The following is a 23,751-nucleotide window of genomic DNA, read 5'->3' as shown; positions in this document are numbered from 1 at the left end:
AAGCTCAACCTCCGCAAGCACAACTAGGTGAGTATTGCTCTCTCTCACACATACACAAAATGCACACAAACCATTACACACAAACACAAAAAAAAATCTTCACAAACCTGCACGGACGCACGCACGCACTCGCTCCGTGACAAAACCCAGGGAGGATTGACTGGGAACCTATTCATAACTGTTCGCCTCCTGTTTGGTCAGCAGTAGTTAGGGACATGGGTGTACAACAGATTGGCGGGTCGTGCTCGATGGGAAAAATAAGTTGGGTAAGACTTACCATTAACAACGGGAAGGGAAAAGTCTCAGTCTGATAACTGGATTAAGATGTCTACTCACTCTACCGACCTGTACAGAAACAAAAAAACAAAAAACGTATCGGAGGTGAAACGTTTGAGGGAAGACTCGCATGAAATGGGAAAAAACGTTTGTGGGCGAGAAGGTCCGTTCAGAAAACGCTTGGAGAGAGAAGAACCTAGATAGAGAAAACGTTACAAATACCAAGGGTAGACTATTGTGGGAAGAGTGGCAGAGGCAGACGTTGTGAAGAAGACAAACATATGGCTGTAATACTTGAGAGATATGCCATAGTTAACTAACAAAACAAATTGGGCGGGTGATTCAAAGCTAAATTATGTGGAAAATTTAAAAACAATTACACGAGGCTGAACAGAAGGGATTAATAACGAAAAAAATCAAAATATACACAATAAAAATATGAAGAGACATCTCCCCCTGAGTAAATAGTAAGACATCTCCCCAAAGCCTCAACCCAGAACAAAGACACCTCCCCCCAGAAGCCTCAACCCAGAACAAAGACACCTCCCCCCAGAAGCCTCAACCCAGAACAAAGACACCTCCCCCCAGAAGCCTCAACCCAGAACAAAGACACCTCCCCCCAGAAGCCTCAACCCAGAACAAAGACACCTCCCCCCAGAAGCCTCAACCCAGAACAAAGACACCTCCCCCCAGAAGCCTCAACCCAGAACAAAGACACCTCCCCCCAGAAGCCTCAACCCAGAACAAAGACACCTCCCCCCAGAAGCCTCAACCCAGAACAAAGACACCTCCCCCCAGAAGCCTCAACCCAGAACAAAGACACCTCCCCCCAGAAGCCTCAACCCAGAACAAAGACACCTCCCCCCAGAAGCCTCAACCCAGAACAAAGACACCTCCCCCCAGAAGCCTCAACCCAGAACAAAGACACCTCCCCCCAGAAGCCTCAACACAAAACAAAGACATCTCCCCCCACAAGCAAGAACATGGACCCATGACCGTCAACCGTCAACACTCTCCAACCCTGAACCCAACAGGTCCGGGGAGAGAGTTGTGGACAGGTAAATGTTGGTGGGAAAGCAGGAAGAAGTTAAGACACATAGCAACAACATGTCTTTGCAGTTTCCCTGTTTGTGTCTCACTCTTTACCTCACCTTGCTATGGTTCCATGACCATATCTCCTCTATGTTTCCCTGCTCATGCGCCCGTGGTATTCTCCTCTACGATACCTCCCAATGGTTCTGCGGTATTTGCCTGCCTTGTCGCGGTATAACTTCCCAAGAAGATATCAACAATATCAATATTAGTTTACGAACAGATCATGCAATGGTCGGGAGAAAAGTTAGTGAAATCCTCATCTGGACTACCGTAGACTTATACAAAGTTTTGCTTTGAGTATTATCACTGCTACCGTATTCATTCTTGTGTTGATGATATCCTCATAATGCACCCGGAGTATGGCAGTGCAGACTACTTATCACATACCTCTGTATGACTAACCATCCTGTGTGATGGAAATTTTTTTAGCACCACGTAGCTAGCTTTTTGGCACACTGTACTCCCCTTCATATAGTCCAGGGCAGCTGCACAAATGCACATGTACCTAATGTGTTAGTAATAAAACAAAAACAAAAAATTCACGTGAAGAGGCAGTGAGAGATACGTCCGACAGTCCCCTGCGTCAGGGCGCTGCCAGTAGCGCCCTGACGCTGCCAGTAGCGCCCTGACGCTGCCAGTAGCGCCCTGACGCTGCCAGTAACGCCCTGACGCTGCCAGTAGCGCCCTGACGCTGCCAGTAGCGCCCTGACGCTGCCAGTAGCGCCCTGACGCTGCCAGTAGCGCCCTGACGCTGCCAGTAGCGCCCTGACGCTGCCAGTAGCGCCCTGACGCTGCCAGTAGCGCCCTGACGCTGCCAGTAGCGCCCTGACGCTGCCAGTAGCGTTAATGTTGTCCGCTTCTTGTCAGCTTAGTTGATAAGTATTATTTCTCACGAGATAACATTACCGTGGATGGAGTGAGTACATTTAACAAGCGACGGTTAGAGAGGCGGGATCAAATAGCCGACAAAAAAACAAAGTAGCAGGAACGACCTCTGACAAAGTGGCAGGGAACGACCTCTGACAAAGTGGCAGGGAACGACCTCTGACAAAGTGGCAGGGACGACCTCTGACAAAGTGGCAGGGACGACCTCTGACAAAGTGGCAGGGACGACCTCTGACAAAGTGGCAGGGAACGACCTCTGACAAAGTGGCAGGGAACGACCTCTGACAAAGTGGCAGGGGCGACCTCTGACAAAGTGGCAGGGAACGACCTCTGACAAAGTGGCAGGGACGACCTCTGACAAAGTGGCAGGGACGACCTCTGACAAAGTGGCAGGGACGACCTCTGACAAAGTGGCAGGGAACGACCTCTGACAAAGTGGCAGGGAACGACCTCTGACAAAGTGGCAGGGAACGACCTCTGACAAAGTGGCAGGGACGACCTCTGACAAAGTGGCAGGGACGACCTCTGACAAAGTGGCAGGGAACGACCTCTGACAAAGTGGCAGGGAACGACCTCTGACAAAGTGGCAGGGAACGACCTCTGACAAAGTGGCAGGGACGACCTCTGACAAAGTGGTAGGGGCGACCTCTGACAAAGTATCAGGGACGACCTCGTAAATACTGAAGTGTTTATAATAATTCTTATCTTCCTCAATGACAGTAATCTACGAGTCTCTGTAATTTGAATCCATCTAGTACAATTTAATATTATTTTTTAATTTTTACAAACTCTAATGTATCTTCTCGTTAAATAAAATAAACAAGGGATTAAACTAATTTATCTAAACGAGATCTAATTTTCGCGATCTTATTTAACGCTCGTGGTTAAGATATACTGGTAAAAAAAAAACATTAATTTTCTTTTTGCTCACAACTTAAGACCGTCTGTGAGTAGCTTTAATGAATTAAAAATAATAAAAAAAAAAGGTCCTAGGACTGCACTAGACTTAAGAGGGCTTCACAGCAACACTACTAAATACAAATAAATCTCATCATTATAACATCCTCAGCTTCCCTTTATGGGTCAAACCTATCACTGGATCATCTCTGAAATGGACTTTTCATCATAAAATATTTGTAAGTTAATATGTTACGGCTGGTCAGAGCTTCCGCTCGTCCAATAGGAGCATCCTGCAAGTCAAGAGCAGATTTTTACTCTCCAATCATTTGGCGTTTGACCAGGGGGCTAAAATGATGTATATTTCTGTTTGTGATGGTGATTCGGGGAAGATATTACCACTCCCACACTCCCTTAAGGCTATCTGCTTCACCTTCACAACCGAGAATCTTGGGTTCGACCCCACGCGGCAGAACAGAAGCGTTTAGGTAATGTTTCCTGTCACCCGATGCCTCGTTTCACCTAGCAATAGGTAGGTACTTGGTAGATAGGCAACTGTTGAGGGTTGCATCCTCTTGGGGATGGTTAGTTTCTGGCTTAGTTGATATGATCGGGAAAAATAGGTCAGGAGTCATTGCATTGGACAACCGTCGGTTGGAAAGGCGGAGTCCAAGAGCTAAAAATATAGGTTCTGCAGGAACAAATAGGTGAATACACACACACACACACACACACACGCACCAACTAGGTGAGTACACACACAGGTAATCGGACTGGAAGTAGCTATCAGGGTCTTACAAAGACCAGTCTTAGAGCCCCATGTTGTTCCGGCCCAGGATAATACCTGTCCCTGTTTACAGAGGATGAGAACAAGGATGGACCAGACGACACCAGCACACCCTGAGAGAAATGATACATGAAGCATCGAAGAATACAGATGAATGATACATGAAGCATCGAAGAATACAGATGAATGATACATGAAGCCTTTAAAACGAAGTTTGATACCGGAAATATATACCCACTGGCCAATGATGGCAGTATATGTGATATACGGTATACATAAATAAAAATTATAAACTTGAAGTCCTCCGAGAGGACAGGTGGGGATCACTTCCGATAAGATATATTAGAAATCTGAATAAGATATTTTAGAAATCTGAATAAGATATTTTAGAAATCTGAATAAGATATTTTAGAAATCTGAATAAGATATTTTAGAAATCTGAATAAGATATTTTAGAAATCTGAATAAGAAGCATGTAGAACACTGTACATAAATCTAGCTAAGTGAAGCTTATGCTAGAATGTGCATTTCCAGCACGAAACTTATTCTTAGAAGAAAGCAAATAAAGAGGATCAAAATATGCTACAAGACTAGAGTGAGAACTAAGATGATGGAGATATAATTGTAGATTATAGCAACGAAACACTACATCAGTAGGTTGATGAGAACTTGTATTTACTATTTGTATCTGCTGAATCGAGCTATTAGCTTTTGGACCCCGCCTTTCTAACCAATCTATTTTTCCTCTATTATGTCTGCTACATATATTTCTCTTACAAACGCGCACACACATTCCTAGGAAGCAGCCCGTAGCAGCTGTCTAACTCCCAGGTACCTATTTACTGCTATGGGGGTATCAGGGTGAAAGAAACTCTGCCCAATTAAGAACTGTTTCCGCTTTCCCCGGGAATCGAACCCGGGCCCTTAGGTCTACGACCTCAGAGCGCTGATTACTCGTCGTCTCATCCCCGTCACCCCACAGCTGTCTCCTCCCCGTCATCCCACAGCTGTCTCGTCCCCGTCACCCCACAGCTGTCTCGTCCCCGTCACCCCACAGCTGTCTCCTCCCCGTCACCCCACAGCTGTCTCCTCCCCGTCACCCCACAGCTGTCTCGTCCCCGTCACCCCACAGCTGTCTCGTCCCCGTCACCCCACAGCTGTCTCCTCCCCGTCACCCCACAGCTGTCTCCTCCCCGTCACTCCACAGTCCACCTCACTTCGGACGGGCGGGTCACCAAGCTCTGCCATCTAACGCCTCAGTTACTACAATTTCCAAGGAAAATATGTACCGTACCTTACCGTCTTGTTCATGGAACTACGATTCTTTAATCTCCAAGTGTCCTGCGGAAGTAGCTCTCCGTGGCGACCATCCTGCTACCAACGGAAGGGCCCCAACACCTGCCTTATGGAAGGTGTTGACTTCAACACCTGCTACAAGACACCCGCAACCTCTCACCTGAGTTACACCGTGTCCTTTTTACTGTAACAGTTGGTACAAGTTATGGAGTATTAATGACATTAATACTCCCTAACTTAATGACATTAATACTCCCTAACTTAATGACATTAATACTCCCTAACTTAATGACATTAATACTACCTAACTCCATTAATAATGGAGCTGGAGACCCCATTATTCAGCAAGGAGACAAAACAATTATGCCAGTAAAGTTGATAAGAGGTTATCCTGGGATAATGCCATAGTTGGTGGCTAATGGGGGCCTCGTAGCCTGGTGGATAGCGCGCAGGACTCGTAATTCTGTGGCGCGGGTTCGATTCCCGCACGAGGCAGAAACAAATGGGCAAAGTTTCTTTCACCCTGAATGCCCCTGTTACCTAGCAGTAAATAGGTACCTGGGAGTTAGTCAGCTGTCACGGGCTGCTTCCTGGGGGTGGAGGCCTGGTCGAGGACCGGGCCGCGGGGACACTAAAGCCCCGAAATCATCTCAAGATAACCTCAAGATAAGAAGATAGTTGATGCCATTAAGGTGATATATGCAGTTATATAGTTATAGTGATATACAGAGATATATATATAGAGAGAGAGTCTTAAGAGACGTGCGTCTCATTGTTGCTCACCCTTTGGAATTCCTTTCTCTTTTCTTCTGAAAATAATAATTACTAAAAAAAAAAAGTCCTTTAGGCTATATTAAAAAAATAATGAATAATAACAATGATTAATTTTAGCTCTTATATAACAAATAAAAATAACAATTTGGTGTATTAATGGTCTTAAACTATCTCTCCGCGCTGAGACCTGAAACAGGGGTTGAAGACCCCAAGAGACGGACCTTGGGTCTTCAGCCCGTCACCTCCACTAACTAGTCACGTTATTACGTTATCGTAACCGTCAATTCAAGTATTCTCTACATATAACCTCTTAACGTACTTCTTGTCATTCTATCATCATTCACACTAACTTTGCTTCAAGCTCGTTCGTAAGTGTTACTCTCTTCACTGGCACAGACAGTGCCAGTGTAGAGGATGGACAGTGACACAGACTGTGCCAGTGAAAAGGATGGAAAGTGACACAGACAGTGCCAGTGAAGAGCATGGACACTGACACAGACAGTGCCAGTGAAGAGCATGGACAGTGGCAAAGACAGTGCCAGTGAAGAGCATGGACACTGACATAGACAGTGCCAGTGAAGAGCATGGACACTGACAGAGACATTGCCAGTGAAGAGCATGGACACTGGCACAGACAGTGCCAGTGAAGAACATGGATAGAAAAGTACTCTCGGCCGCAATGCTCCGTCTGGCGCCGCGCTCGGTGGGGGGTAACTATTTAGTAAATATATCGAGCACAAAGTTTAGGTGTCCCAAGTTCGATACCCACCGAGGAAGCAGTTCAGTGTTAACCTCGGTTTAAACCCATTGCCGGAGTATACAACCCATCCGCACCAGCAGTTTGGTTTTAAGCCAGATTTCGGAGTTTAGGACGTCCCCCAAACTCCGGCTTGATGTCAACACACAGAGAAACGAAGGAGACATACCTTCCTGCTGTCTCACACAGCCTGTGGTGCTGGTGGCTCTAGACCCATGGCTAAACACCCTATTCCCTCCATGTCTACACATACACTCTGGCAACATGGTGTATGTGGAGGCCACATCCTCCATGGCTACACACACGCGCGCGCCCTCCCCGCCTCCCTTACAGGGGTTCCCGCCAGAACACACAAAACACATCACACGCCACACCTTTGAGTGTACCCAAAACATTTATTATTAAGCACCTGCATAGCGGTAAAGACAGCCCAGGACGCACATGTGTAAAGAAAAAGTCAAGAACACGTACACATATACGTGTACACATATACGTACACACATATACACACACACACTAGGGAAGGGGGGGGGGAATATCCGGCGTTGCTTGGGTCTGTTTCAGTCTTCCAAGTGGCCATCTCGATACATCCGCCTATCTATTTATCCAAAAATCGATCCATCAATTTTATCTATCCATCCATTTTCTATGTGACTATATCCACATCCCTATTTGCAGAAATTTGCCACTCTGGTCATTCATTCTTATATTTTCTGCTACATTAATTTCTGCATTAGACGTGTCTGTCATATTTTCTGGTCTGTAATATATTGCACTGATTCTGTTGTTTTCGAGGGGCCAACCCCCCCACTTTCCTGATCATGTAGTTCCTTGTCATATGACACCTCTTTCCGTGACTTAATTTGGTTTTCAATTTACCCGTTTTCCCTCTTTTTCTCGTTATGGGTCTTTAATATTTTGAATTTGGAGGTCGCGCGGCAGATTTTCGGACTGTGTCCATATAGTTCTTTCCCCCTTAGTCTACGTAGCAGCCCATCCTCCACAAATTATAGCAATTATAGGTGGATTGGAAGGTGGACTGTTGTACCCAAGAACGTTCACGGTCTGTACTATTGGAATACTCTAAATTGAATTCTAAGAAGTTTAACAGTAACTATACATGTAAGCTAACTAGTATGAACATCAGAGGTCCACGGTTGTTCAACGTCCTACCAGCGAGCATCAGAAATATTACAGGAACAACCGTGGACATCTTCAAGAGGAAACTAGATTGTTTCCTTCAAGGAGTGCCGGACCAACCGGGCTGTGGTGGGTATGTGGGCCTGCGGGCCACTCCAAGCAACAGCCTAGTGGACCAAACTCTCACAAGTCAAGCCTGGCCTCGGACCGGGCTTGGGGAGTAGAAGAACTCCCAGAACCCCATCAACCAGGTATCAACCAGGTCTAAATAAATAAACAAGGTCTAATATATGCTATCTGTATACGCCATGTTGAAGAAGGTTAGGTTTGGGTAGCGGGTTCTCTCTAGCACCTTATACAAAACAGTACAAAACGCGTTTTTGCAAGTTCATTATTGTGAACGTTTTACGAATAGTTGCTAAAAATACCACACATTGTAAATGACATGTTACTACATAGTAATCTGTATAATGTTTAATCAAATGAATTTCCGGATGAAAGTCATGGTATCTGTTTAATGGTTGTTCCATACAGGATTATACGTCACACAAATCCAGTGGTAATAACCTTGTCTAACACAATTTATATTTGTTTACGAGTGCACGAGCCAGAGTGGAACCTGAATTTCCATATAAAACATGTAATGTCGTGTGAGCTCCAAAGGTTGCATTACATTTCACCCAGGCTGCTTGCCTGCCATGACTCCTTATTTACGATATTGGACTCTCCGCCTGTAAAGAATTGGGGGGGGGGGGAAGGGGAAGGGAATTATCAAGGGAAAGTGCCAAGCCTTTACAACTATATAGCACTGGGAAAGGGTCATGATAAGGTTTTGGGATGGGACGAGGGGGGGGGGGGGGGGGCGGGGAAAAGGAATGGTGCCCAACCACAAGGACGGTCGGGGATTGAACGCCGACCTGCATGAAGTGAGACCGTCGCTTCTGCCGTCCAGCCCATTTCTATTATTTTACTTTTGTTAAAGTCTGTTTAATATCTAGCATCCTCTGTAGTCTAATATTCCACAGCCTCTACTAACCGGTATCTGTTAGTAACATTTTAATGTTACTAACGATGTTTGTAACATTAAAATTGCATGTTCCTAATGATGTTAGGAACATTAGGAACCATGAGCGGGTATGATGACTTACTGTAAATATGTAGCTCTTGTAATAGCACTTTCTCTGTAACTAGCTGACATTGTATCTATAAGGTGTGAAGGATTGAAGAAATTGTTTATGTAATAATCTAAGATGAGGTCTGATAAAGACCTTTTGTGCCCTCTGTAATGCTTTTGCGCTACCGCTCACAGGATGAGTATGGGGTGCACAATAAACTAGCCGCCTTCGGCGGCAACAAACAAAAACATGAGCGGGCACAACTTTCATAATGGTATTGATTCTTTATAAAGTCTGGATCTTTGGTATTTCTGAGTGTGATATATATGACTTTTGCTCGTTCTTGTATTTAGTACAAATCTATTACGTGACAGAAGTGGAAAATCTTGGAATGTTCTGTATTCAAATGGCCAAATACAGTCTACTCTTCTTGGACTATTATGACCTCGCCCTTGTTTGAGAATGCGTTACCTCCTATAACTCAACCATTACAGAAGTGTTGCTTTTGTAATCCACGCCTCACTAGATGGGGGGTGGCCGGCGGTGCCCGGGTCGATCCTATACTCAGGCTTATCCCCACACACACCCTCCGAGGTCTCCCCCACAAACACTCTCCCCATCTCTTTCAACATTCACACTCCCCGTCACCCCTCTTTCCTCCCCTTCCCCGTTACCCCCCCCCCTTCCTCCCCTTCCCTGTCACCTCCCCTTTCCCGTCACTCCCCTTCCCCGTCTCGCCTCACTACCGTAACCATTCTCACAGCTCACTGTCCTCATCACTGTAAACATCTTCACACCATACCCATCTCCATTTACACCTTCCTCCACCCACGCATACTCCATATCCCACCCCTTATCACCGTAACCATTTTCACTACACACACTATATACATCACTGTAATCCAAAGACTGTGTCCAGAATGTAAAGTTGTCATCTGAACATTCGTTTTCAATGTCAATATCTAAATAATCTAATCTTTAAATACTAAACTCTACGGATTTGTCGATACACATTTCACATTCAGAATGGTGCCCGCCTCTTCTCCCCCGTCCTATCCCAAATCCTTATCCTGACCCCCTGTCCAGTGCTATATAGTGGCAATGGCTTGGCGCTTTCTCCATGATAGTTCCCTTCCCTTCAGCGATCTCGCGAAGGAGGGTGGTGAAGCCGATTCAAGGGTGGGTATAGGGGGGCTGATCCCAACCACACTATGACACTAAAATGACCAATCACAATGCCAAGTTGTGCAAGATTAGTCTCAAGTGTGGCATCCAGCCTTAGACAAACATATTGACATTCTCTTTGTTTTAGATAGATGGGGTACCCGGCAGTGCCCAAGTCTCTTGTCTATTTGACTCCCCCTCTCTTCCACTCTCCCTCCTTCTCTTCCTTCTATTCTTCTATTCTCTCTCCTTTTATCCCTACAATTCTCTCTCTTCCAGTGGGTTAAACATGGTCGTTCACGTTGAATTAACATTATCGATGATAAATAAACGTCATCGACTTTGATTCAACGTAGATAATAGCCTTATAATCTCCAAGGACATCAGACTTCACAGGAGTCGTTGCTTGTTGCAATAGGAACCACTCCTACTTTAAGGAGTGGCATGGGGGTCAACCCCAAACACCGTATGACATTCGCCAGACTATTACAATTACCCATGGGCAGTTGTGGCGAGGCTAACCGCAACCATTTGACCTCCAGCCTCGAACAAACAGACATTCTATTTTATAGATATAGATAGTATCAACAGTATAATATTTTAATAGTTCTCCCTGCAGGGCTCATCTTCCTCATTTTCTGTCCCAACTAACTGGTTTCATTTGGAAGGGATGCTAGCACGGGTTACTTGGGGTGGCTTTATTAAATCCACCCAACCTGGGCTTAACCTTCATTAACTATTTTTTTCCCCTCCCACCTTCTACTATCACTTTTATTTCTTGTTATCCTCCGCCGTGCACTTCATTTACCAGTCCTTTATAACTTATTTTCATGTAAGCCTCCTTCGCAATATGTGTATATGTTCACCTAATTGTGCTAGATTTGTTGACCGTTGAGCTTTGGCTCTTTGGTCCCGCCTCCTAACCGTCAATCAACTAACTTATAGGTTCCTAGCCTATTTGGGCCTTATCATAACTACATTTGAAACAGTGTTTGGAGTCTGCCTCCACCACAGTACTTCCTAGTGCATTTAATATGCTAACTACGCTGATATTGAAATAATTATTTCTAATGTCCCTGTGTTTTGTAATTTGCGTTTATCTACCCAAACAAATCTCCTGAAAATTGTGCATGTGGTAATCATGTCTCCCATAACTCTTCTGTCTTCCAGTGACCTGAGGTTCTATTCACGTAGCCTTTCCTCGTAACTCATACCTCGTATTTCACAAGCTAGTGTCTGGTGGCATACCTTTGAACCTTCTCCAACTTCATATGCGCTTGTGTGTGTGTGTGTGTGTGTTTACTAGTTGTGTTGTGTTTTTGCGGGGGTTGAGCTTTGCTCTTTCGGCCCGCCTCTCAACTGTCAATCAACTGTTTACTAACTACTTTTTTTTTTTCCACACCACACACACACACCCCAGGAAGCAGCCCGTGACAGCTGACTAACTCCCAGGTACCTATTTACTGCTAGGTAACAGGGGCACTTAGGGTGAAAGAAACTTTGCCCATTTGTTTCTGCCTAGTGCGGGAATCGAACCCGCGCCACAGAATTACGAGTCCTGCGCGCTATCCACCAGGCTACGATGTGTGTGTGTGTGTGTGTGTGTGTGTGTGTGTGTGTGTGTGTGTGTGTGTGTGTGTGTGTGTGTGTGTGTGTGTGTGTGTGTGTGTGTTTGTATATGTATGTGTTTATAGTTTTAAGTTTTGGCCCGAGGGACGAGTTTATTGGGCAGCGCCACTCATCCTATGAGTGGACACGACACACCGCCATAGCAGCATGTACAACAATCCCCAACAGGAAGAAAACCCGCTGGGTTGTTCATGTCTGTCTATGTATGTGTTTGTGTATATGTGTGTTTGTGTTCGTGTAAGTGTGTACGCGTGTGCGTGAAGGCTTATCCCCTGGACTAGGATGTAATACTTTGTTCCGTAGGTCAGGTTTAAGAGCGCACATTCCCTTCCCTTCACCCGTCTCCTGGCTTACCCTCATTCTCCTCCTCTCCCTGTCCCTTCCTCCTTCTCCTCTCACAGTCTTTCCTTCTCTCTCTCATCTGTACATTGTGATTAGTTACCGTTATAATTGTCCTACCCAGACTCCTTCATGTTTCCCCCCTCTCTCTCTCTCTCTCTCTCTTTCCCTCTCAGATGTCCTCTTTCTTTATTTCTAACACATTCGATCTATTCATTCTCTGTCTCTTTCCTGCCTCTCCTCCATTCTCTCTATATTTCTCCTGACATACACTCCCCCTTCTCCCAAGGAATGGTCCTTGACCTCATTCTTTTCATAAACTTCATACAAAATTTTGAAAGGGGAATGAAATAAAAAAATCTCAACATTTGATGATGTTGGCAAATTAGATTAAGAGCTATATAACGGAACCATTGTAAGACAAGGCACATGAAATTCAATGGATTCAAATGGGAATTAATGAGCTTTGTCGAGAAATAATTAACTTGAATACAAAATGCTCAGAAAGTTGCTAACTGCAGTGAAAAACACAATCTTGTAGTGGTCATTAGTAACGGCCTCAAGTACACAAGCTCCATCAAGCCTAGGCCCTCTCAAGCCCCCCCTCCCCCCAACAATACAGCTCACGGAATGTTAGGCTTCAGAGCCCTAAATTTGCGTTATAAAATTCTAGAAACAGTTTCGACCTGCGTGCCTCGTTAGAGCTCTTTTCTAAAGACCCGCATCAGCTCAGTATCACCGCCTATAAGAAAGATCAACTACATATAGCACAGGAAATAGCGACTAGGCTAATGTCGGCATTAGGAATGAACGAAAGGAAAGTTCGCAAAACTAAATAAATTTTCTCTTAAGTGTAAACAATGAGGGGGCTCTATTTCTATGATAACTAATTGAAATAGGGCAATACCTTGCAATACTTTGCAAGCCATCCTCTAGAAATATAGAATATATTAGCTACTATCATATGGCCTTCAGCAACCGATGTTTTGTGTTACTGGACCTCTAAAGGACGTAACAAAAACTGAAGCAGCCTAACAATAAACTTACCCAAACCTGTCCTAGTCCTAATTTAGGATTAGGTTGTTGATTGCTGGTCTTGAATTTTTTTATGTGTTGCGCCATGCTGATGTCCACTCAACAGAAGACTGGACATTAGCGAGGCGCTACACATTAAAACATCAAAACCAGTAATCAACAATCAGTTAACACTTAATTACATCCTACTCACTTCAAGACCCCGAACCAATGCAGAGATTGGATCCAATGACCCTGCCTTAGAAACACAAGCAGCCGCAAGAATATAAGCTGCCTATGTTGATGCACGTAATACCCTATCAATATCCCGAATGGTATGCCATTCATTCACTTGGTCTATACTACCTCACCCAAAGAGAATATAAGCCTGAGCAAAAGCATGGTAAATGTAGAGCATGTTGAAGAATGGGACACACTAGTAAACACTGTGGATCTACATCCACCACCAAGACAATGTTATTAAAACAGGACTAAAACCAGTGCGGTAAAACAGAAGCGAAAAAGAAACGGGAGAAAAGGAGGAAATCCCACCTCCATTTAAAACATTAACCAAATATCACAGTAACAAGGTTATGGCGAATAACCGAACTCAATTATGAGCTCACTATGGCTCGTGCTACATGGACATTTCGTTTTGAGTAGCTAAACCTAAAAGTACAAACATCATCATGGTAAATTAGTCTTTGAGAATGTAAGGAGTGACCTGCGAAACGAATCCCTAGGCATCAGGCCAAAAATAAGTGTGAAAATGAACTTAGGAGAGTTAATTTTTCAACTTCCCCCGACAGTGAAGAAAAACATAAGAAATATTGGATTACGGCCTGGTTGCGAGGATTCGAATTCTATAACACCACAACACGAAACAAGCGAAGGTCTTATTTCAATCCCATTTTAAATTATTCATATCGTGTTGTGGTTATCCACTGAAAACCTCAATCTAGGCTAGTTTAGGATACACGGTTTAGTTTAGGTTATTTATTAAGCACTCCAAACCCATCCTACGAATCGTGGGGAAAAATATTACAGACGCACATGTAATAGGCCCAGGAATTGAACCCCAATCTTCGTTTATATAAGCAAACTACAGCATTGATAAATAAGAGTTTGTTAACATTTGTTTCAACAGTCTATTCCCAGTTTTAGTTGATTTGACGTGGAGCGTAATGCCCACACATTCTATGCTTTGGTTGTTTTGTTAACTTTTATTTTATTTACAAGAGCAAACTAGGTTTGTAATAATTTTGGTGTGTACATTGTACACTCGATAGATAAGATAGAAATGCTGTGCGTATTAGTGGCTTTATTTAATGTGCAATCTATGTGCATACAAATAAACCACAAATATGTTTAATACACATTTTATGAATCGATTTATTATTATTATTACTACATGTGTAGCGTGTAGTTTCTTACGAACAATGAGAGTTTTCGGAAATTGATTTATAGCATACACCCATCAGTGTGACAATATGCGAAGGTCACAGAGTCACTAGTGTGCATGGCAATCCACACAGTATTACAACAGTGTATGGCAATTGCCCGTGTGCATGGCAATCCACACAGTATTACAACAGTGTATGGCAATTGCCCGTGTGCATGGCAATCCACACAGTAGTACAACAGTGTGTGGCAAAGGGGGGTCGCCCATGTGCATGGCAAGCCACAATTACTCGAACCGGACACGCCACAGGTTTAAACCCCGCGCCATCACAAGTGCAGACACGATTTGCTCAGTCACGCCACAGGGGCGAGAATTGTTCAGTGGTAATGCTGCTGCCATCCAAGCTGGGTGCATAATTTGCCGACCAATATGTAAGCAATAATTGATAAATTACAGAGCATTGAGTGCAATATATATATAAATGTGAATGATAACAATGCAAACTTAATTCAGTAACAAATATTTGAGCAAGTATATTTTCTCTTTAATCCCAAAAGCACTTGAGAAATGTTAAGTAGGTGAAGAGGAAAGAATGATTTAATAGGTTGATAAAGCACCGAGAACAATTCTAAAAAGGTTCATGCAACATTCACATCCCAAATTTGGTTCGTGATGAAAAAGATCTCAAATTTCTAACATCCTTCATCTTGTTCAGTACTCACCATCAGCTTATGGTGACACGCTAATAAAACAGTATGCAAGTACCACCAGCATGCCAGACTTACGTATAGTACAGTTGGCTTCGTTCTCGGCTCACATTCGGGGATCCAGGGTGGGACAGGATTGGTTGGGAACGTTTCTTGTAACTAATGCGTCTGTTCATCTAGAAGTAAATAGGAACCCAGGGCACCTATTGTGGGATTGCATTCTGAGGAGGGTCAGTAGATCAATTTTGGGATGGGAAGGGGGACCTCGATGCAAATTTAATATGCAAATATATACAGGCTTCTTGTCCCGACAAAAGGAATTATAACATCTTACTAGCACCAACAATTGAAGCTTACATTAAAACGTCTTGTAGTGCTCTTGCCTCAGACGACGCCTAAGAGACCTTTTATCTAGAACTTAAAACTGAACTTTAATAAAACAGAAACTATCTTCCGGAGACGATGACATAACACACAGTAGTCTGAGGCTACCAGTTGACATACCTACTTGAACCGTACGAAGCCTAGCGCGCGGTCTCTCACCAAACCGCTCGACGCAGGGTTTCACAATCCCATTACGCAAACAAAGCTCCCTTATTTAGGGAACTATCTTTTAACCTAGCGCATGTGTAAGGTCTTCGAGAGGATTGTTCTCGGCTTGGTAATGCTACAAATCGAGAATCAACTTGCCCAGAACTTGTATGACTTCTTTCTCTCCAGGAGAAAGTCAAATCCTCCTTTGCTGAGTGCTTCACTAGGCAGTGACACACAACTCGTGTTACTTTCATACATCTCAAATAAATTTTGGCACAGGAAACTATATTTTGTGTGTGTTAAAGGGCAAAATCTACTGACATGGATCAGAGGGTACATGTGTAACAGAACCGTCTCAGGTATTTATTTACATGAGAGTGAAAAGTGCATCTGATGTTTTTCTCTGAACTAGACACATCTTGAGACGCATTTTGTCAATAAAGATGTTAATAATAAAAAAAATGCAAATAATGAATCACCTAACATTGAACAATCAAACACGTGAGCTTATCTCTTGATCTACTCTGTAAGCCCCTCATAGACTAAGGTAGCAGCAAAGTTCTGTGGATCAATATTTTTTTAAATAACACATTTAGGTACATATGCATTTGTGCAGCTACCCTAGACTATATGAAGGAAGTACTGTGTCAAAAAACTAGCTACGTGATGTTAAAAATCCCAATCACACAGGATGGTTAGTCATACCAAACCATGTGATATATAGTCTGCACTGGCAAACTTTGGGTGCATTATAAGAATATCATGAACACAAGAGTGAATAAGGTATAAGCCTTCTGTGGATCAAAGCTTGTTCGTGAACATGTGTTACCATAGGCCTACCCGTGTTTGGGTAAAATGTAATATCGTGTACCATTGTTTGGGCAGGGAGCCCTCTGAGTCTAATCGAGATCCACCCCCCCCACTCCGCCACCAACGTACCCAAAGGTGCAGCGGTCCGCGTGGTCACCCACCAAGTACTGGCCCTAACCTGACTAACAACATCGCCACTCACTGCGTACCGCCAGCAGATACTGAACACCGCTTTCAGCAACTGAGCACTGAGAAACTGTTAGCTTTTCCATAATGCGAAGGAAATCTATTAATAAGTTCCGTGAGCCGAGACTTAAAAGCATCTGCTGACCTCCAGGTGATAACGACCTCTGACCTTCTGACATCAATAACACAGCACGCTCCACACATGAACTTGTTGACATCATCAATTGTTGAGGGGCTGGATTGACAGACATGGACGCTAGAGGGGGAAGAGATGGTGGCAGGGCCGGGGCAGGTACGAATATATTTGCAGCTAGAAAGATGAGAAACTGTTGAGACTTAATGACAGATTCCATTGGTCAAGCCCCAGCAGCATCATAAGTAAGGCCGCAACAGCATCATAAGTAAAGCCCCGGCAGCATCATAAGTAAAGCCCCAGCAGTATCATAAATAAAGCCCCAGCAGCATCATAAGTAAAGCCCCAGCAGCATCATAAATAAAGCCCCAGCAGTATCATAAGTAAGGCCGCAACAGTATCATAAATAAAGCCCCAGCAGCATCATAAGTAAGGCCGCAACAGAATCATAAGTAAAGCCCCAGCAGCATCATAAGTAAGGCCGCAACAGTATCATAAATAAAGCCCCAGCAGCATCATAAGTAAAGCCCCAGCAGTATCATAAATAAAGCCCCAGCAGCATCATAAGTAAAGCCCCAGCAGTATCATAAATAAAGCCCCAGCAGCATCATAAGTAAAGCCCCAGCAGTATCATAAGTAAAGCCCCAGCAGTATCATAAGTAAAGCCCCAGCAGTATCATAAGTAAAGCCCCAGCAGTATCACTGGTAAGGTCCCAGCAGCACCACAGGTAAAGTCCCAGCAGCACCACAGGTAAAGTCCCAGCAGCACCACAGGTAAAGCCCCAGCAGGACCACAGGTAAAGTCCCAGCAGCACCACAGGTAAAGTCCCAGCAGCACCACAGGTAAAGCCCCAGCAGGACCACAGGTAAAGTCCCAGCAGCACCACAGGTAAAGTCCCAGCAGCACCACAGGTAAAGCCCCAGCAGGACCACAGGTAAAGTCCCAGCAGCACCACAGGTAAAGTCCCAGCAGCACCACAGGTAAAGCCCCAGCAGGACCACAGGTAAAGTCCCAGCAGCACGACAGGTAAAGTCCCAACAGCACGATAGGTAAAATCCCAGCAGCACGACAGGTATAGTCCCAGCAGCACCACAGGTAAGGTCCCAGCAGCACGACAGGTAAAGTCCCAGCAGCACCACAGGTAAAGTCCCCAGCAGCAAGACAGGTAAGGTCCCAGCAGCACGACAGGTAAAGTCCCAGCAGCACCACAGGTAAAGTCCCCAGCAGCAAGACAGGTAAGGTCCTAGCAGCACGACAGGTAAGGTCCCAGCAGCACGACAGGTAAGGTCCCAGCAGCAGCACCACCACAGGTAAGGTCCCAGCAGCACCCCAGGTAAGTTCCCAGCACAACCCGGGTCCCAGCTGCACCACAGGTAAGGTCCCAGCAGCACTTCAGGTAAGTTCCCAGCACAACCCGGGTCCCAGTAGCACCACAGGTAAGGTCCCAGCTGCTCAACAAGTCATCAGGGCAGCCAACACAGGGTTTGCCTTCGCTGAGAGCTTGAGGAACCTTCAACATTACACTATTGTTGACACATTTTCATGCCAGTCTTCTAACGCGTTAATCTGTTGATACTATGTTAAGCTATAAAATAATAAATAAGTATTTTGATCAGCATAACTAATTATTTAATGAAAATAGATAATTAAGTGTACAGTACGTATCATTTTACAACGTTCGCAAGGAAATTTCTATATTGATTTGCAGATATATCTTCCCTGGATCGCATGACGTCAGTGGATTTTAATTTCGCTGAAGCCATTATTTTGTTCGTCAATTACCTAAAAACCAATTTGCAGATAAAACTAGATTATAAGAAAGACAGATCACATCGTTCTCCTTAAAAGTCATTTATGTGCTTGATAATATTAGCCACTGGTAATCGGTGTAGCCTATCCTTAGTCAAGCAAAAGAGACGCGATACCTTCATCTACCACCATCGCTTTTATTTTCACATCTACCAAAACTTTTGCTATCACCACTGCTTCCGTCCATCAAGTCATGTTAACCTCCGCCACCATACTAGGCCTGTTGCTAGAACCATCATCGCAACCAAACAACAACCTGTTGGACCAAGCTCTCACAAGTCAAGAGCCGGGCTTGGGGAGAGCTCCCAGAACCCCCATCCAGGTATAATCCTGGTTAACTTGATCATCTTGCTCATCCTTCCTTGTTACTTTCCTTCCTTCGGAAGGTATCCAGGTACAACCACAAGTCGCTTTGACTGCCTCCACCATACTAGGCTTATTACCACCATCACCGCAACTATAAGTCATTTTGTCCACCGCTACGAGGCCTAATATTTCCACCATCACCCTAACTACCACTATCACTCTGGCCGCCACTCCCACTACTACCACCATCTTCACCACCACTAAACATCCATCAATATTCAATATTATGCATTACCAGGCAGGAATGTGATGGTCATATTTCTTGATACTTTGAAAGCCTATGAAAAAATATAATTCGCAAAATTTATCAAAGAATTACGAAATCATAACGACTGACAGTACTGCTCGTCCCCCATGTATATAGATGACTTCAAATATATTATGCGTAGTCGGAGTTCTCGTGTGCAAATGGGCTGAGAACAAAAAAGGAACGGGTTTGATTCCTCCTCCCTGTTCAATATACTCTTCAACCCACTAAGTGAAAAGAGTAAGGAAATTAGGGTTGGTTGTCATGGTGACATGTAAATATATTTTCGAGTATGAAGCTGGCCTAATGTTACCCGGACTCTTACCCACTGACCGTGAGACAAATATTTTACCTGAATGTACTTGAGCGTCACTAACTCTAGTGGTTTCGACGGGGACAGGAAGCCGGCTACGTGTTCTTGAGACTTTAAAATTGGGGCTAATATTATTATAAAGTAATTCAATCCTTGAGACAAAGTCCATGGCAGAGCTACTCAGTGGTCAACATCTGTTTATATAGCTGCGACCCGCTGAATATTACCAATATCACTTTGAATAAACTGTACTAAGAGTGGAGACATTGTTGTGACGCACTTACAGGGAGACTCAAGATACACTTGGGAGACACACTTGGAAAGCTCAACACACTTGGTAGGTCCAAGATACACCGGAGACTCAAAACCCACTTGGGTAGCTTTGCTTGTACTCACAATGGTCTTATTCCTACCTTGAAAACATCACCTTCCTTAGAGACAAGTCATCACATACTGTTAACTTCAAACCGCGAAATTTATCATCCAATCACATGTTAATAACTCTTTCCCCTGTATTCGATCTCCGCAAATATATTACTAAATATTTACAATTTAGGTTTTTACGTTTAAAAAAAAAATCATTGCTTGTGAGATAAAATTATTCAAAATTTGTCTGGCGGGACATTAGTTTTGTAAATCTGATCTCATCACAGTTCATTACTTACAATAAGGGACAGACAACTGGTCTTCAATTTTGATGTGGCAGATAATTGTTGTCGTCACTACATGTTTAAGGCGAAGTGTCACAGTGATGGTTTCCCATTGTTGAGGACGGGAACCCTATTATGGTTATCGAGGTCCAATTAGGCCAACGACTTACCATTCCCCGGAACCTATTTACTACAAGGTAAACAAAGGCATCAGGTAAAAGGAAATGTCGTCAAACGTTTCGTCCTGCAACACGGAAGGATTCTCCTTTGTATTTATACCGAAATAATCATTTATAAATAATCATCCTTTGAACGCGATCAGTAACCATCACTAACGACTCTTCATCTGTAATCAGTTACAATAGGTCCTTTAAATGCTAGCAGTGATTTATAGTCCTGACAGCAACAACAGCTTGCAATAGTGCATTAACTTTCAACTGCAAATGAAAGCGCTAATCTAGACCCCTTCTTATCAATGCATTATAATGCTATAAACAGCATCTTACAGAGCTACAAGAACCAGCAGCAGAAGATGTAGGGCTATCATCTACACATTCTATTGTTGACAGCAAGAACAGCGCCATCCAGTGGCGGCAACAGCGCCAAGTATTAATAGCAGCAGCAGAACCTAGTCCTAATAGCAGCAGCAGAACCTAGTCCTAATAGCAGCAGCAGAACCTAGTCCTAATAGCAGCAGCAGAACCTAGTCCAAATAGCAGCAGCAGCACCTAGTTCTAATAGAAACACAAGCATTTAGTACTAATAGTAGCAACACCTATTTCTAAACGCAACATCAACACTTTAAAAGAGCTACTAGAAACAACTAGAATTCATAAGCATCACCACTCAGCGCTAGCAGTTTCACCAAGAGCAACTTTATTCACTAGGAGCAGCAGCAGCGACACCACCTGTGAGTGCTAGCAGCAGCTGTGCTGATGGAGTGTGCCGCCTGGAGCAGTTGGTCAATATTTACCCAGCTGCGGTCATATGTCACCATCTGAGTTGGCCCCTCCCCTCTTCCAGCTAGCCTATCCTTCATAACCCAGTCTTGCAGTTTGTATCGCTTTCAAATAAGGCCTTAACCCCTAGTATTTCTCTTTGGACAGCGCCTGCTTTCCCGACTAACAAATCGTATTCAGTCCTGTTATGGCGTAAATGTTAAAATAGGTAACTAGTTCAGGCAGAACTTGAGATATATAATAACTAAAGCGGAACTGAGGGAAGGGTGGATAGGCATACAGCAGGCAGGCAGATAGGCCTTTCGGCTTTCATGTCCTAGTGCATTGCTGATGATGAATTAGTAAACAAGATTATATCAGATCCTACAAGACTCAAGGGATTCCACGTTCCTAAGTTTATTCAAGAGGTCAATCACTAGGAGGACGAATTAACTAGTTAACTAGAAACTAACTAGAAATTTATTTATTGAATTTGTTTACCTAATAAAAGTTTTTTGATGATTTAAATTTCCTTTAATATTTTTGCAATTTGTGGCACAAAGGGGGGTCTGTTAATTTGTTTTTTCCATGCAGTAGCTGGGGCCAGATTCACGAAGCAGTTACCACCAGTAAACAATGGACTACGAGAGGATTATCCTGTGTAATCTGAGGCATATTGTGTCGCCCAGTAGTTTCCCATCGCTGTGTAACAACCATTGCTACCATGCCATCTTTTATTTTATCGTTCGAAAATATTAAACAAAAAAAGTCTTTCGGAACTTTGATCAATAAGAATTAGTTAGGTATCAGACAGGCTTCCAACTGTTTTCGTTCTTCGCCAATTAATTTCGAATAACACTGAATTGTTATTAACGTGATAATTTAATCAAGAATTCCAAGTGACCGTCACACACGCGATATAATAATTACCTTTATTTTATTCTGAAGTCAGTGCGGACTGGAGCTAAAATGTACATAATGCAATTCCGCCAAACAATGTATGTGCTTGAGAGTAGGCCTACTCACCGACTGTGGAGATGTACGTGTCATAATACCTCTCGTCGCAAAACCTATGGACTAGGCACGTCTTTCCTACGTTCACATCGCCGATAACCAACACCTTGTACGTGGCTGTGAAGTCGACAGCCATGACTGCGAACGGCCGAGGTACTGCCTCCCCGACCACACACACACTGACTCACTCCTTCCTATTGATCCACCATCCCCTGCTCCTACCACGGCCCCCCCCCCTCACTCCCCCCGCCACCACCAGCTGGGGGGCACGGCTCCCCGTCACCACCAGCTGGGGGCACGGCTCCCCCGTTACCATCAGCTGGGGGGCACGGCTCCCTCGTCACCACCAGCTGGGGGCACGGCTCCCCCCGTCACCACAAGCTGGAGGGCACGGCTCCCCCTTCACCACCAGCTGGGGGGCACGGCTCCCCCGTCACCACCAGCTGGGGGCACGGCTCCCCCGTTACCACCAGCTGGAGGGCACGGCTCCCCCGTTACCACCAGCTGGGGGCACGGCTCCCCCGTTACCACCAGCTGGAGGGCACGGCTCCCCCGTTACCACCAGCTGGGGGCACGGCTCTCCCCGTTACCACCAGCTGGGGGGCACGGCTCCCCCTTTCACCAGCTGGGGGCACGGCTCCCCCTTTCACCAGCTGGGGGCACGGCTCTCCCGCCACCACCAGCTGGAGGGCACGGCTCCCCCGTTACCACCAGCTGGGGGGCACGGCTCCCCCCGTCACCACCAGCTGGGGCACGGCTCCCCCGCCACCACCAGCTGGGGGCACGGCTTCCCCGTCACCACCAGCTGAGGGCACGGCTCCCCCCGCCACCACCAGCTGGGGGGCACGGCTCCCCTGCCACCACCAGCTGGGGGCACGGCTCCCCTGCCACCACCAGCTGGGGGCACGGCTCCCCCGCCACCACCAGCTGGGGGCATGGCTCCCCCGCCACCAACAGGGGGGGGGGCAAAGCTTTACAGCCTCACTAGTTGCAAAATATTTTTTCCGCGAAACACCACTACCGTATCCAGCATGATTTTATTTGGTGAATTTGGACACCTTGACGATGATGGTATAAAAAATGGGAAGATGGAAGAGAATAGGAGAGGGACATGGAAGGAAGAAACGGGAGAGGATGGATGGAAGAGGGATAGAGTGGAAGAGAGGGGGGCGGGGGTTGGTGATTAAGGTTAAGCTCGTTAACCTTAGACCTTTCTTAAATGTGGCTCTCTCATTCACACAAACATCTTAGGTACCGTCAGAGATTTTTATTCTACGATAAACAAGCCAAAGAAATAGTTAAATAATTCAGACATTTAATAATAATTTTGACTAATGAACCAGCTATGACTCAAAATATTTATTTACGAAACGTTAAGCTCAAGGTAGGAACCAATTATATTCAAAGAGATGGGGGTACCCGGCTGTGCCCGGGTCTCTCTGCCTCGCCACATTTCTATCCCTCGCTCAGAAA

The 23,751-nt window shown here is 44.8% G+C and overlaps 1 protein-coding gene across 1 annotated transcript in view; it reads right to left on the bottom strand.

The window, feature by feature from the left end:
- The window catches only part of RabX4 (RAS oncogene family member RabX4), a 43,887-nt gene extending 21,430 nt beyond the window's left edge, over nucleotides 1-22,457 (bottom strand). The window contains exon 1 of the mRNA XM_045768905.2: nucleotides 22,291-22,457. Coding sequence (XP_045624861.1) covers nucleotides 22,291-22,414 — 124 coding nt within the window. The 5' untranslated portion in view covers nucleotides 22,415-22,457. The remainder of the gene's footprint in view (nucleotides 1-22,290) is intronic.
- Nucleotides 22,458-23,751: the final 1,294 nt, after the last annotated feature.

The sequence above is a fragment of the Procambarus clarkii genome, chromosome 51 (genome assembly GCF_040958095.1).
Source record: "Procambarus clarkii isolate CNS0578487 chromosome 51, FALCON_Pclarkii_2.0, whole genome shotgun sequence".
NCBI classification, from domain to species: Eukaryota; Metazoa; Arthropoda; class Malacostraca; order Decapoda; family Cambaridae; genus Procambarus; species Procambarus clarkii.
The sequence above is the reverse complement of the archived record's forward strand: the minus strand, read 5'-3'. Positions and strand labels throughout refer to the sequence as shown.